Source organism: Ambystoma mexicanum, chromosome 12, assembly GCF_040938575.1.
Source record: "Ambystoma mexicanum isolate Mex_15411 chromosome 12, UKY_AmexF1_1, whole genome shotgun sequence".
Classification (NCBI taxonomy): Eukaryota; Metazoa; Chordata; class Amphibia; order Caudata; family Ambystomatidae; genus Ambystoma; species Ambystoma mexicanum.
This window is the reverse complement of record NC_090936.1, coordinates 1,217,938,642-1,217,954,848: the sequence shown is the minus strand read 5'-3', so window position 1 is coordinate 1,217,954,848 and position 16,207 is coordinate 1,217,938,642. Positions and strand designations below refer to the sequence as shown.

Below are 16,207 nucleotides of genomic sequence, written 5' to 3'. Positions count from 1 at the left end.
TCTGTGATAAAATGATATGTTATGATAAGTCATATAACGCGCCTGTACACAAGTGTTTTTAGGCACGACAAGACAAGAGAAGGAAAACTGAGGGAGGACAATACAAATTATCTTACTAAGCCTTGTGTCATTCAGATCGTGCAAGAGCGAGAAGGAGAAGTGCAAGGTGAAAGTGAGGGGGGAAGTGCAAGGGAGAGGGGAGGGGAAAGCAGGGCAGCAATGCTCTGAGTAAGTGCAGCTAGGGCAGCGCGGCTCTGGGTAGTGCAAGGAGAACGAGGGACTGTAGGGTTACAGTGACAGCCCCTAGGTTCGTGGGAGGCTCGGAGGCAGTGCAAGGGTGACTGATCAAGAAAGAGCCTGGACTCAGTGAGAGGGTAGCCATGCAACCAGTTGGTACTGCGGACAGGTAGGTCAGCATGGGAGGAGAGAGAAAGCAGAGGAGAAGAGGAACGTTTTGAGCTGCTTCCAGAACTTCAGGTTGTCCGGCTCAAGTTTGGGAGGATCAGGGAGGCCATTCCAGAGGGAGGCACCTGCAGGGGAGAAGGATCTACCCCCCGAATCTCTGCCTGGAGAAGCATCTAACCCTTAGGGCTCGAGAAGGAAGGTATTTTGGAAGATAGCGTTGGATGTAGTGCGAATCCCAGCCACAGAAAGCCTTGTGGAAAATGAAAAGGGTCTTGAACTTGATCCTTGCAGCTACTGAGAGCCAGTGGAGAGCTTTCATGGCTGGAGAGATAAAGTCCCTGGGCTTGAGGCCAAGGATAAGTCTTGCAGTCCTGTTCTGGATTAGTTGCAGAGGGTGGAGAGTAGAGGAAGGCAGATTGAGAAAGTGGCTGTTGCAGTAGTACAGCCTAGAGAGAACCAGAGCTCTGGAGACAGTGAGCTTCTGGGGGAAAGTGAGAAATGATGGAGTCCCTTTGAGGAGGTGCAGCTGGTAGTGGGACTTCTTGGCGACGTTTGAGATGTGAGGAGAGAAAGAGAGAGTGGAATTGAAGATGACTCCAGGAATGAGCGAGAGAGGAGAGTAGGCTGAGGGGAGCCTGAAGGAAAGCTGAGTGTCATCCGCATAACACTGTAAATTACAGGAGAAGGTAAAGATCAGGTGGGTCAAAGGGGCCAAGTAGAGGTTGAAAAACCAGGGTGAGAGGATAGAGCCCTGGAGAACGCCACATGTAGAGAGAGGTGGCGGAGTGAAAGGGACAAAGTTGGACCTGGGAGGGGCTGTCCAAGAGGAAGGGGGTCAGCCACTCCAGGGCCTCATCCATGATGCCCAGGTTCTCACAGAGTCAATTGATCAGGATGGCATGGTTGACCGTGTCGAAAGCAGAGGAAAGTTCCAGGATGATGAGGACAGTGTTAGGACACGTACCTGGAAGGCTGCGGGTCGCTACGTTCCTTGGCAGCTCTATTCCAGGTATCGGATCAGTGGGAGGGACACTCTCCGATGCCCCAATCAGCTGTTTGGTCCAGGCTACGGGCGCACGTGTGAGCCGCGGACCAAGGCGATCAAAGGCTTGCGCTTCAAGCCTCGTTCTCGCCCCGGAAGGACCGCGGCGCATGCGCGGTTCTCTTCGCGCTCCAAGCCTCGGTTTCGTACCGCGGCTGTAAATAGCGATCTGGTGCAGGAACGAATCGCGTCTTAACGCGGTTCATTCCTGACTCACCGTTGTTTCGCTGCCGGCTCCTGTTGGACTCTGCAGCCTTGCTTCTCTTCTCTGCCTGGATTCCAGCCCTTCCTTTTGTCTGGTCTTCATGTTTCCACTACCAGACTCTCCAGTTTTGCCCGCCTGGGTCCCTGCTTTCCTGCCAGGCCATCCTGCCTTTCAGCCAGGTTCTCCAGTATTTCCCACCTGGCCCTCTGCCTTCTGTTGCTTGGTTTCCCTGCCTGGTTCCCTCCTTTTGCCTGGAATCCCCGCTTCCCAGATTGGCTACCTACTCCTTGCCTGGCCTCCCTGTTGTTCCCTTGCTGCTTTTCCCTTGGTTCATCCCTTTGAGGTTCCCTGAGGTCTATCTGCCCGCCTACTTGGTGTCCCTATTTTTGTTGCCTTGCTGGGGTACCAGTCTTCTTGCCTGCTCCAATTTAACCTCAGCATCTTCCGGATTTGCCTGGGCCTGGACTCTCTCTGACAACTTGGCTACCCATCCTTCTTCAGCCTGCAAAATGACTGTTGCTTGGAATTCCATTGAACTAAGTGTGTCTGGCTCTCCCGGCGATCTTCTGAGCTCTCCCCCGTGGGCCATTCTACTGAGCTCTCACCTCCCAGGACTTCTCGACCTCCTTGTTGCCCGTCTCGCCTGTGCCAGCTACAGCGACCAAGGTCACTACAAGAAGAAGATCTTTGGTGCTGGGGGGTGGCCCCCGTCCATTCCTGTACTATCAGGACGGGGCTGAGGCCGCTTCCTTGTAATATATTCTCTACTGGTTTATCCGAATTTCAGACTGGCTTCCCCAACGCGGACATCATCCGGAAACAGAGGTACGTCCAAGTTGCGAGACGTACACCTTAACAGATTAAGACGCCTTACCACCAGTTCAGATTCTGAGATGGATGAAACCGAAGAATTAAGAAACGAAATCAGAGCCCTACGTGCTGAGATGTCAGCCCTACGTCAAGAGAATCTTACCCTGCAGCAAGTAGTGGCACATGGGGCTAGCTCAGTCATCTCTGCAGAGTCTGTAATGGCTCAGACTAGTCCAGTTAAGTTTGATGGTGATCCTCGCCGAGTGGCCGAATTTTGTAACCATTGCAGGATCCATTTTTTGTGTCGTCCAACGCATTTCAATCAAGACAAGGCCAAGATTGGATATATCTTGGGAAACTTAGTTGGAAATGCATTGGCCTGGGCAACCCCGCTGGTGGTAGCCAAGAGTCCCATTCTCGAAGATTTTGTGGCTTTTGAGAAAGCATTCTTGGAAGTATTTCAATCACCAAACCTTGCGGCTACCGCTCAGAACCAACTTATGGACTTAAAACAGGGGTCAACCGATATTATTTCCTACATCAGTCGGTTCTGGCAATTGGCCACCGATTCTCAATGGCCCGAGGTTACCCAGAAGACACTCTTCCGAAGGGGTTTAAGAGAAGAGTACAAGGATGAGCTACTTCATATTCCAGAGCCAGATACCTTACAGTCTCTCCAAGAACAGGTCTTACGAATCGATCACAGGCTGGCCGAGAGAAGAAATGAGAGACGGAGTTCGGAGAAAACACTTCCTCGATTCCTGAATCTTCCATCCAAAGCATCGGGTTCCACCGAATCGGCGCCAGAACCGATGCAACTCGAAGCGTCAGAGGCCCCTTATCGGAGGCGGAGAAGAAAAGAAGAAGAGATCTCAGGTTGTGTCTGTATTGTGGGGCCTCAGGACATTACCTCAGTACCTGCCCGCTTCGACCACTCCGAAAGTCGGAAAACTAAATGGCCTGTCGTATGTAGGGAAGGCTACGTCAGGCCCCTCCCTTTTCCAGACCTTCCAGTGAAGACACAGGAGAGACAGCCAATGCAGCCTGTGGTCCTCATGGCTCTGCCTATTAAAGTTTCTTGGTCGGATAACAAACCAGTTGAAGTGTTAGGCTTGTTGGATTGCGGAGCTTCTGGTAATTATATTGATGTCGATTTTGTGGCCAGAAATGGAATCACCTTGCTTGAAAAGAAGCGCATCTCAATGGTGGAGGTAATCGATGGGACTCCTCTGTCTTCAGGCCCTGTTCACCAACATACTGAAACCTTGCATCTACAGATTGAAGGGCATAGTGAACAGATTTCACTTGATGTAATTAAGACACCTACGTACCCCATAATTTTGGGGTTACCTTGGTTGTTGCATCACAATCCTAACATTAATTGGGAGACTAGAACGTTGGTATTCTGTTCTGATCGTTGCTCTAAGGAATGCTGTATTTGTGATCCCATTCAAACAACTGCCTCCGCTTCAACACAGACCGATGAGGAGAACAGAACCAGTCTATATTCTGTTGTCTCAATTCCATCTGAGTACACTGAATTTCAAGAAGTTTTCTCTGAACCTAGTGATATTCCTTTACCTCCTCACAGATCATTGGACTGCACCATAGACCTGTTAGCAGATTCAGAGATTCCGCATGGTAAAGTGTATTCCTTGACGTCCCAAGAGAGGGAGGTACTACGAGAATATCTGCAGGAATGTCTTCAGAAGGGTTATATCGCACCTTCAAATTCTCCCGCCGGGTTTCCATTATTCTTTGTCAAGAAGAAGGAGGGTACCTTACGGCCTTGCGTCGACTATTGACAGCTGAATGATATCACCAGAAAGGATAGATACCCGCTCCCTTTGATTCGCACTATTATGGAATCCTTGCACAAAGCCCGAGTGTTTACCAAGCTCGATTTACGAGGGGTTTACCATTTGGTGCGCATAAAGCCTGGAGATGAATGGAAGACAGCATTCAAGACACCATTGGGCCATTATGAATATCGGGTGATGCCTTTTGGCCTATGTAATGCCCCCTCTGTCTTCCAGCGTCTGATGGATCATATATTCGCTGATTTAATCGGAGTTTCTGTATGGGTGTACTTGGATGACATCCTGGTTTTCTCTGAAGACTTGAAGGAACACACTACTCAAGTGAGAGAGGTCCTTAAGCGACTACAACAGAACCATCTATATGCAAAACCAGAAAAGTGTCTGTTTCATCAGGATCACATCGAATTTCTTGGATACGTGATCAGTGCCTCCGGGATAAATATGGATCCGGCAAAGGTCCGTGCTATCTTGGAATGGAAGACTCCCAAGGACCGACGTTCTCTCCAACGCTTTCTCGGTTTCGCCAACTTCTATTGCTGTTTTATACCGGCTTTTTCTAAGGTGACTGCTCCACTGTCCAGTTTGACCAGTACCAAGAAGAGTTTTGAGTGAGGATTGGAAGCCTCGACTTCTTTTCAACAGTTAAAGGAGGCCTTCAGCACCTCCCCGATACTCTGTCATCCCCGGGAGGATAGACCGTTCATAGTAGAGACTGATGCCTCCGACTTTGCGATTGGGGCTGTTTTGTTACAACATGATCCCAGATTGAACATGGAATTCCCATTAGCATATTATTCCAGGAAACTCTCGGCCAGTGAACGGAATTATCCGGTTATTGAAAAGGAACTTCTGGCCGTCAAGACCGCTTTTGAAGAATGGCGTAACCACCTTCTAGGGGGCCGGTTTCCGGTGGAGGTACGCACTGACTACCGCAATCTACAATTTCTACGATCTCTTCAATGTAGGACTTCTCGGCAGGCCCGTTGGGCTTTCTTTTTCTCACCTTTTGATTATTTCAACATCACCTATGTACCGAACTCTCGGAATGTGAAAGCAGATGCATTGTCTCGATCCCTTGAGGATGACATCAAACATGAAGGCAGAGATCAGCCAGTGCTGGCCCCGAAACATTTCCTTCTGGCCTTGGTACCATTCTTACAGAGAGTAGCCCAAGAAACGTCAGTGGATTCCAAACGGTCTGGTTTGCTAACACATCCACAAGTGCGTGAGAAAGATGGCCTGCTGCTCTTCCAAAATAGATTATACTTACCTACTGAAGCTCTACGTAAAGCTATATTGCATGGTTTACATGATTCCAAGGTTGGGGGACACCGAGGAGTTCGATCTTCACAAGAAGTGATAGCGCACCAATTCTGGTGGCCTGGTTGGGCGACTCAGGTCAAGCAGTACGTAGAATCCTGTCCCACCTGTGCCCAAGTCAAGACTCCCCGCAGAAAACCTTTGGGCTTATTACATCCTACTGAAAGGCCACCTTATCCGTGGCATACACTCGCCACAGTTTTTATTGTGGACCTACCAAGTTCCGAAGGCAACACATGTATCATGGTGGTGGTGGACTGTTTCACCAAGACGGCCCATTTTATTCCCTTTGAGAAGATACCAACAGCAACTCAGATGGCTAACACTTTCTTACAAAACATCTTTCGCCTGCATGGGTTACCAGAGAAGATTATTTCGGATCAGGGCTCTCAGTTTATCTCAGCTTTTTGGGGCCAGCTGTGTCGACATCTGGGAATTCATCGAGCCTTTAGTTCTGGTCATCACCCTCAAACTAATGGGCAGACTGAGAGGACGAATCAGACTTTGGAACAGTATCTGCGATGTTTCACAAACGCATCTCAATCTAATTGGGCCTCCCACCTTGTGTTGGCCGAAGTGGCCTACAACAATTCTGTCCATTCAGCAACCGGATTCAGTCCCTTTTACTGTTCTTCTGGACTTCACCCCAAGCTGCTGCCTCTCTCTCCTGTTCAACCCAGTCCAGTCCCGTCCGCGGATCAGTTGGTTGCCGAGATTCAGTCCCTCCACCTTCGGGAAGCTGGTACCCTAGCTCAGGCACAAGAATACATGAGCAAGACTGCCGATAAACATCGGAGTCCTGCGCCTCAATTTCTAGTGGGAGATTGGGTGTGGCTATCTTCTAAGAATTTACCGGCCCGTAACTTACCATTGAAATTGGCTCCTAGATTTCTTGGTCCCTTCCAAATAATCAGACGGGTTTCTCCGGTGGCCTTCAAATTGGCCCTTCCTGCGTCCTGGCGTGTTCATCCAGTATTCCACGTTTCCTTGTTGAAGGCCTATCGCCCCGACCCTTATGGTTGTTCCCCTTCACGTCCAGCACCCATTGAGGTTGAGGGTACGCCAGAATTTAAAGTTCAAGAAACATGTGATTCCCGTTACCTTAGGGGGAGATTGCAATTCTTAGTCGATTGGAAGGGTTACCCTGTCTGTGATCGCACTTGGGAACCTGTGGGTAATGTCCATGCTCCTCGTTTAGTGAGAGAGTTTTATCGCCGTCATCCCTGGAAACCTGGGGCTCCTGGCCTTTCTGGATGGGGTTATGGTGTTAGGACACGTACCTGGAAGGCTGCGGGTCGCTACGTTCCTTGGCAGCTCTATTCCAGGTATCGGATCAGTGGGAGGGAGACTCTCCGACGCCCCAATCAGCTGTTTGGTCCAGGCTACGGGCGCACGCGTGAGCCGTCGACCAAGGCGATTGAAGGCTTGCGCTTCAAGCCTCATTCTCGCCCCGGAAGGACCGCGGCGCATGCGCGGTTCTCTTCGCGCTCCAAGCCTCGGTTTCGTACCGCGACTGTAAATAGCGATCTGGTGCAGGAACGAATCGTGTCTTAACGCGGTTCGTTCCTGACTCACCGTTGTTTCGCCGCCGGCTCCTGTTGGACTCTGCAGCCTTGCTTCTCTTCTCTGCCTGGATTCCAGCCCTTCCTTTTGTCTGGTCTTCTTGTTTCCACTACCAGACTCTCCAGTTTTGCCCGCCTGGGTCCCTGCTTTCATGCCAGGCCATCCTGCCTTTCAGCCTGGTTCTCCAGTATTTCCCACCGGACCCTCTGCCTTCTGTTGCTTGGTTTCCCTGCCTGGTTCCCTCCTTTTGCCTGGAATCCCCGCTTCCCAGATTGGCTACCTACTCCTTGCCTGGCCTCCCTGTTGTTCCCTTGCTGCTTTTCCCTTGGTTCAATCCTTTGAGGTTCCCTGAGGTCTATCTGCCCGCCTACTTGGTGTCCCTATTTTTGTTGCCTTGCTGGGGTACCAGTCTTCTTGCCTGCTCCAATTTAACCTCAACATCTTCCGGATTTGCCTGGGCCTGGACTCTCTCTGACAACTTGGCTACCCATCCTTCCACAGCCTGCAAATTGACTGTTGCTTGGAATTCCATTGAACTAAGTGTGTCTGGCTCTCCCGGCGATCTTCTGAGCTCTCCCCCCTGGGCCATTCTACTGAGCTCTCACCTCCCAGGACTTCTCGACCTCCTTGTTGCCCGTCTCGCCTGTGCCAGCTACAGCAACCAAGGTCACTACAAGAAGAAGATCTTTGGTGCTGGGGGGTGGCCCCCGTCCATTCCTGTACTATCAGGACGGGGCTGAGGCTGCTTCCTTGTACCATATTCTCTACTGGTTTATCCAAATTTCAGACTGGCTTCCCCAACGCAGACATCATCCGGAAACAGAGGTACGTCCAAGTTGCGAGACGTACACCTTAACAGACAGAAGGAATGCTGGAATCAAGGTTAGAGATCAGATCTTCACAGGTGTTCAGGAGAGCCGTTTCCATGCCTCTGGCAGCTCTTAAGCCAGACTGATGGTCATGGAGACAACCAACAAATTCAGTGTGGAGAGTAAGCTGGCAGATGGCCAGCTTTTCCAAGAATTTGGGAGAGGGGAATGTTCCAGTGGCAAAAGAATGATTACAGAAATCGGCCCAGGCTGGATCAAGGGTGTCAATGTAGTCCTTGATGGTTCTGGAGGAGCAGGCGTGCACCTGTTTCGACGACACTTCCATAGATGGGACTTGTCTAGAAACCTCGTCAGGTGTTAGAGATAAAGAGGAGAAAGGAGGAGGAGAGGGAGAGATGGCCAAAGGGGGCTGAGAGAGGAAGAGGGAGAGGAAGAGGAGATAGTGGACAGGATGTCCTGAGTTTTAGCAGAGAAGCGAGAGGCCAAAGCCGTACAGAGGGCCTGTTGAGGGAACAGGAGAGGTAGAAACCGCAACAGGATTGGCCAGTTCCTTGCAGAGTTTAAAGAGTTTGGCTGTGTTGTTAGAGGCCGCAGAGACGCAGGCTTGAATGTGTGCTCTCTTCTTGATGAGTCTTATTGCTTTGACTGGCATTCTGGTGCAACCAGTCTAGGCATGTCTAAATGTGGCCTGGCATGCTTTACTGTAATGTTATTACGTGTCTACACTGGTCTACATTGTGCAGCCAGTGGGACATGTTTTCAATGTGGCATGGCATTTTTAATAGCAAAGCATTAATGTTCATGTGCACTGTTGGTGACTTGCATGTTTTGGATTGCAGTTACCCTACACAACAATAGCAAACACTATGGCTTTTTAGTAAATTTTTCTGAGACAGTGTGCTGTATATTGCATTAAAACACATATGTATATCTTTCTCCTAGTGCAGTGTGCGGCATAACCCTTCAGCAGCACGTTTGTGCGTATTGCGCAAGCGTGGTAATCTAGGGTGGCCCAGAGTGTGGCGCGACTCGTGATTTGTTGCCGAGTTGGGGGGGAGGGGACCTCAGCATGGCTTGCAGGCGGGCCCCCAGAGCTTGTGTTACGCCACTGAATTTACACGTGGCAACCATTCATTGTCTGACATAACAGGCTGCGACGAAATCAGAATGCTTGTAAACATTGTGAAATTTTTCCCTTTCCCTGCAAGCTCCGAAACGTTGCCATATCCTTCCGTTATTTATGTGTTCTTCCCTTAGCTGGATACATTCCTTAACACTCATCTCCTCTCGAGCCTCACCAACAGTTGACTCTTCATTCCTGCCCTCCAATTATTCTCATTATCATTTTTGCATTATTTGATGTACTACTGTTTTCTTAATCTAAAATACACGCTTCGGTGAAAGAGCTTTATAAATCCCAATGCATACACATACAACACAAATAAAGCTGCATGCTGTGTGCAACAATTCCTAGAAGCAGGAGATCAGATCATGTACTTTCTTTCAGGCTTGATAGGGAGTTTGCTTTAGGCCTGCATTATGCTGCATGCTAGTAATTGAAGGCCTCCATTCAGGATCAGGGAACATAAATGTAACACTTATACTGATTTTGCTCAGCATGTTACTGTAATGATTTATATATTGTCTGGTTGGTGTGTTAAGTGACTCGTACACGCTACTCTACATGAAATGGAGTGTTATTTTATCCATGTGTTTTTTTTTAGAAATTGTTACTCTTGCGTACCATGGCTCTGTTCATGACCCAGCAGCCATGGCTGTGACCACTCCCTCTTCTTATACCAACACAGGCAGTGGAATCAAGATGAAACCTTTTCTATTTCTGAAACTAATTGCCATACGTGGGTATTTTTAAATTTGTGGAAAGGGAGACGGCAGAGAAACATGTTTGAACAGTGGTGATAGCATACCTTTCTGTATTAAGCATGTAACACTTTCTTTGTCAAGGAAAATTATTTTACAATATTTTGGACTCTTGCAGCTCCTCCCCTACTTTGCAATGGACATCTTGCAGAGTTATCCTGGACTTCCAGGGCTGTTTGTCGCTTGCGTCTACTGTGGAACTTTAAGGTATTGTAGTGTCTTTAAGGTGACACGTCACAATGTTGAATGCAAAATAAAGTAGGTCAAAGTAAAGAGTTCAAAATATCCAATGTGCTAAAATAAGAAGTTGAAATGAAGTCCGCAAATAAAGAAGTGGCTTGGATAGTAGTTCACTAAAAGCCAGCGACACGTGAATTAAAGTGAGGGGGTTTCTTTTCATAAATGCTGCACCAACTAAGCTATTTGGCCAAAAATAATTGAGCAAAATGGTAAACACAATTATTTTACATAAAAACCCAAGCGATGACTATGGGTCAAAACTATTGCAGCAGGTGCGATGTATTTGATGGACATGTCATATGTTGCCTTTGGGTTACTATGACGTCGATATTATGACAGGGAACCAACATGGACTGCCTGCAGTGTGCTGTCACATAACAGCTGTGCAGTGCTGGGGAAGTGTCTTTGGTCAGGGATCCTGGCTTACAGTCCTGGATCCACTCGGCGGTGACCCTATTTTTGGTGTGGATTACCACCATCGTTGCCGGTCCTATTTGACTGTGGCGCTAATTGCGATGCAATTACACTGGTGCCATTTCTACTGCTGGCTCTAAACCAGTGCAGAAGATTTGACAGAGGAGAGCTATTCTGCTCTTCCGTAATCAGCGGTATTTGACCTCTTGGTGAAGTTCCTATTAACCACGTACAGTTGTGTTGCCAACCTCTACGGCAGGGCTCTGTAACCTTTGGCCCTCCAGATGTTTTGGAGCATAGTACTCCGCAGCTTTAGCCAGTGTAGTCAATGGCAGGGACTCATGGGAGTCATAGTTCAAAGCACTTTGCAGACCCCCTGCTCTAACGAATAAGGCTAAGGATGTCACCCGTCCAATATCAATATAATGACTACCTTTACGATGGGTGATTGCAATAAAGAAGCCGCCAGACTCTGGTGTCGAGTGCGATACAATATTAATATGAGTGATTTTTAGCGTACAAGACAGCTACTCAAGATATATAAAAAAAGACACTTTAACTGTTCCATTTGGCAGGAAATTGAAACGCATCTTATTTTGTGCCCCACAGCACCGTCTCCTCCAGCATCAACGGTTTGGCGGCGGTAACGGTCGAGGATCTTATCAAACCATATTGCAAATCTCTGAGTGAAGCGCAGCTGTCTTGGATTTCCAAAGGAATGAGTAAGTGCAATGTTGCTACTTTGTATCCGTTCTAGGCGCTTTTGGCGCAGGAACCCCGCCACTGACGCTTCACTTGTTGCTTGTCTAGGTCTGGGATATGGTGCTGTGTGCATTGCCATGGCTGCGTTGGCGTCCCTCATGGGTGGACTGCTTCAGGTACAGTAACCTTTTGTTAATGATTTGTCACGACATGTCGTGAACAAGATACATTGTATACAATATGATTGCATTTAACTCTAAAGCCCTCATGTAATCCTTGTTAGGACTAGCCGGGTGACATTGTTCGGGCTAACAGCCAATCAGGAAGCTTGGAATTCACAACGTACCTCCTGATATGCAGGATGCCGCCATTTTCTCTCCTGAGATGCCACCTGCCTTTACTCTGGCACCCCACAGCACTTCTCTTCACCCCTTCCCTGCGCACGCAACAATCACCTATGGCCCTCTTTCATAGTAGGCCCAGTCCACACTGTTGTAAAAGGAGAAAGGGGCCCTTGTTACTTTGGACAACATACCAGGGTGTTATTTGCTATAACGCTCTCAACAGGTGCTTTACCTTATGTTAAGATATAATTCGAAACTCTGACCTGGTGGACAGAAGGTTAGGAGGCCACCCTAGTTTGGTGGAACACGAGAACCTTCTGGTCAAACCAGACCAATCTACAGTCGCTTGGCAGGAGTTCAAGTCTAAGCATCAGGAGGGGTGAGAGTGATCGGAAGCCCTCAATGAGCACACACAGTAAAACATAGACAGATGTATATCAAAAATACATTTATTATAGTCCTTTATAACAAAAGACGAATAAACCACAGTAATAATAAAACAGTTACCACACACGCTTTTCACCATGTAACATATATACAAAATGTGTTTGGCCCAATGCCTATGAAAGGGGAGAAAGTAACCACAACCCGTCACAAAAGAGTTCAGTTCAACACAGATATCACATTCAGCAGTTCTTCGAAGTCAATCCCTATCTTATGCAGTCCAGCCCTAAGAAGTGAGGCGCCTTATGCTCAAATGTGTGTAAAGCAAAAAGCTGGTTCTCTTCAGGGAGCTACTGCTGTTCAGAAAGGGGGTTGAGGCGGTGAAGAATGAACCCCTAATCCTTGAGGAGGGTCTACCTTTGCAGATAGAGCGACTTTCGGAGTTCGGAAATAGCTGGGGAGCGCAGGCTAGCCCAGCTAAGGTGAGTATCTTTTCAGGGATTCTCGTGCGTAAAACAGATGGATGTGCCGGGGGGCCACCGGTAAGTGATGCAAGTACTCACCAACCCTCGACACAGTCTGGGCCAAACTTTGCCAGTCTAGTCCAGTTCCTGAGTAGGTTTCATCCCTGCAGTTACAAGTCACTCCGGCTCTCAGCACCTGGGGGATGGGATGATTGTCTGTGGAGGCACAGTAGCCTTTCCAGAGCTTTCGAAGAAAGGAGAAGGATAGTTTGGGTGCAGGACGTCTCAGGACATGGTGGGGTAGGTCTGCAGGCATTTACGACAGTCACTGCAGCGGGGTGACACAGGGACCGCAAATGCTTGGGGCATGGCGCACTCTCCTAAATCGCGACCCAGAGTAGCCAGGGAACGTGTTTTGGTGGGAGAGGGCCCAGGAAGAAAGCGATGCCCAAGGTCTCAAGTCTCAACTCGGGACGGCAGCTCTCCTGTATGATATCCCGGGTTCGAGCTGGTCAGTTCACTGGATGGCTCAGGAACACTTCCGAAGTGGCAGAGAGGGAAAGCTGGAGGGGCAGAGAATAGTTGGTCCCACTACTCCAAAGGGTCCAAGCGCCCTTGCAGGCCTTCTGGGTAGGATACAAAAGCAGGGGTCTGAAGGGACAACAGCGGGGCCAGGGTGCCAAACCTTCCAGCACGTCTCCGGCAGTTCCACAAGTCTGCTCTTTCATTCAGGATACTTGGTTCCTTCTGTAGTTCGGTGTGACCTTCAGGTGGTTGACCTGGAATGGATGCACAGCCTCTTCTCTTATCCAAGATTTGTTTCGCGCTCAAATCTGGGATAGCCAATGGAAGATCTGCACTCATGCATGCACGCCAGGCGTGGGCCACTCGTGGCCCGCAGTGGTACCAGTCATTCAGGCCTACCAGCCATACTGACACCAGTAGTGTGGATTGGGACCAGACAGTCCCAACCCTCTTCCTGGGCACTAGCACCTGTGACATGCAAGAGCCAGCGAAAGATGCGGTTTTCACGGGAGGCTGCATGCCCAAATAAGGAATACCCGGGTCTCTCGTCCTGGGTGAAGACAAAAGGACAAAATGGCCAAAGGACAGAAAAAAGTCTTTGTGGCATGCTCATTTTTGGCATTGGCCACAGTCTTGCGGTAAATTCGGTATGGCCCATAACAACGAACTAAAAATAATTTAAAAGTAAACTGCTGCCACCAGTTCATCCTAGGCACTTTTGTACAAACACCAACACATCCTTAGAGGGTGGCTAGGGCCCCTATGCGCTGTACTGTAAGGTACTTGGCACATAGATGAAAGGTTACCAAGAAATGGCAACATAGTCGAAGACTAAGGGAAACACAGTTTCCCAGTACTGACCGCCTGAAGGACGTGTCAGTTTCCCCATAATAAATGAGCAAAAGTCCAGAGGAGCGCAGCTGATGGCAGGTTAGGTAAGACAAACAAAAGCAAAAAGTTTGTGGGTTCCAAACATAGAGGGTAAATTGCACCTAAGGGCATCTTTCCTAACACCTTATGGTAACAATTCCAGGAGCCGTGTTAAATATCCACTAGCCTATAAAGCCCTCAACTAATACGGTTATTGCATAAATGTAGCATTTTGTGGCAGGGACTAACCAATGACAATAGCCACAGGCCCACACCTAGCTTGCAGGCCTTAATCTCAGACATTGGACCATAAACAGGGTGAGGAAAAAGTACAAGTGTTATTGATTGGTAGGACAAGGCTAATATCCTGGCCTTGTCAAAGAGGGCTCCAAGTACTGTCCCCCATTATGCCAGCCTGTTTTTACGCAGTTCACAATTGTCTCACAGACTACCTCCAGTAACTCATGCTTGACAGTCCCTTTCAGTTTGTTTCAGACCCAAGAAATGTATAGTGTAGGATGTACCACAGCAGATGAGACTGAGGCCCATTAGAATGATTACCATGCCATCCGCGATCCACCAGCTACAGAAGCCCAAAACCTGCATTAAAGAAATCAACCCTTTGGACATATATTATATGGAATCCCGAGCCTGTGAAGAGAGAGCACCGTGATCAAGCTGAATGTGGTACCCAGCGCTATGAGAGACACACTGACATCAGCTGTCTGTCCCCTACACCACCGGGGACTAAAACCAGGGTTACAAGTCCCACTGAATATATAATCAACGGTTGGGGCAGAATGCAAATAGCGCACAAACATGAACTTGATCATTCAGCCATTCGGGCAGTCATTAGTGTGCCACAGCGAACCCGAGTGGGAGAAGTGGGCTGGGCTCAGGCCCCTATTTGTAATCTGGCCTGCATCCAACATATCCCAGGAGGAGATGGGTCCCGAGACAGAGAGCCACCTAGATGAACAAGTTACTTACCCCTGGTTACGTTCTTTCGACTGGATGTTCCTTCCACGTATTCCTTATTTTATGATATTTCCAACATCCAGCTCAGCTGCTTCGGAAATTCTTTCCAGCAGAGGGCGCTGCGCGTCAATGCCTGTCGACTCGATGTCCCTCGGAGGCCTCTGACTTGATGTCGACGTCACCGAAGGTACATATAGCGCGCGCAGCATCTGTTGGCTTCAGTTCCGTTTTTACGAATGTAGGATTTATCGCATATCTGACAGTTTCACCTCGTGAGAGAGCGCAGACTGCAATAGCAAAGGAAATTCTACTGCGGGGTAGGTTGGGAGTGCGATAAGGAATACATGGGAGGAATATCCAGTCAAAAGAACATTACCAGGGGAAAGTAACTTGTTCTTCAAATGGATTGTGTGCTCCCACGTATTCCTTATTTTATGATAGGCTGCCAAAGGAGTCCTAGTATTCCTGGAGGTAGGAGTCAACATTTATCATGACAATTTAGGAGATCTCATAGGTCTGTGTGCACAGAATGCAACATTGCCTTTCCAAATAAGCCTTCCGGGCTTGAAGAAGAATCCAAACTGTAATGGTTGGTGAAAGTGTTTACGGACGACCATGTGGCAGCCGCACACATTTCTTTAATTGGGACTCCCCTCTGTAATGCAGAGGAAGTAGCCATGCCCCTGGTCGAATGAGCCCAAAGGCCCTCTGGAGGATCTTTTCCTGCCCTTTTCCTGCCAGCCTGTAGCATTCAGAAATTGCCATTATTATCCATCTGGATAAGGTCTGTTTAGTGATTGCCATACCCAACTTGTGGCCTGTGTAACCAAGAAATAGTTGGTCATCTTGTCTTAGTCTTGGCCATTCTGCTGATATAGAAACTTAGTGCACGTTTAGGTTCAAGCCTGTGTAGTCTCTCCTCTTCCTTTGCAGGGTACAGAGGAGGGTAAAATGATGATAATGTTAGTTTCTGAGTCAGATGGAATTCAATTTTGGGTAAAAAGGTGGGTTTCACCTTGTCTTTATAGAAAACAGTGTATGGAGGCTTGCAGGATAAAGCCTGAAGTTCACTCACCCTTCGGGCAGATTTAATGGCCACTAAAAAGATGGATTATAATGTTAGCAACCTCAAAGGACAGGAGTGCATAGGCTTGAAAGGAGCACATATCATACATTTCAACACCAAGTTGAGATCCCAAACCGGGACTTGAAAAGGGATCGGAGGGAAAACATTTGTCAATCCTTTTAGGAATTGTATTATTAGAGACATTTTGAAGTAAGATACCTCCTCAGAAGTGTGTTTGAATATAGAAAGCTCTACAAGATATCCTTTAATAGTACCAATTAGCTAGGGGTAACAGAAAAGAGAGGTCCCAATCCTTGTATCTCAGCCTCTCAGAAATCATGGTT

General features: G+C 48.3%; 1 protein-coding gene across 1 annotated transcript in view; it reads left to right on the top strand.

Moving 5' to 3' along the window:
- The window catches only part of LOC138514393 (sodium-coupled monocarboxylate transporter 1-like), an 892,200-nt gene that overhangs the window by 533,990 nt on the left and 342,003 nt on the right, over positions 1–16,207 (top strand). The window contains exons 8-10 of the mRNA XM_069629875.1: positions 9,995–10,083; positions 11,140–11,252; positions 11,341–11,408. Of these exons, the coding sequence (XP_069485976.1) occupies positions 9,995–10,083; positions 11,140–11,252; positions 11,341–11,408 (270 nt within the window). The remainder of the gene's footprint in view (positions 1–9,994; positions 10,084–11,139; positions 11,253–11,340; positions 11,409–16,207) is intronic.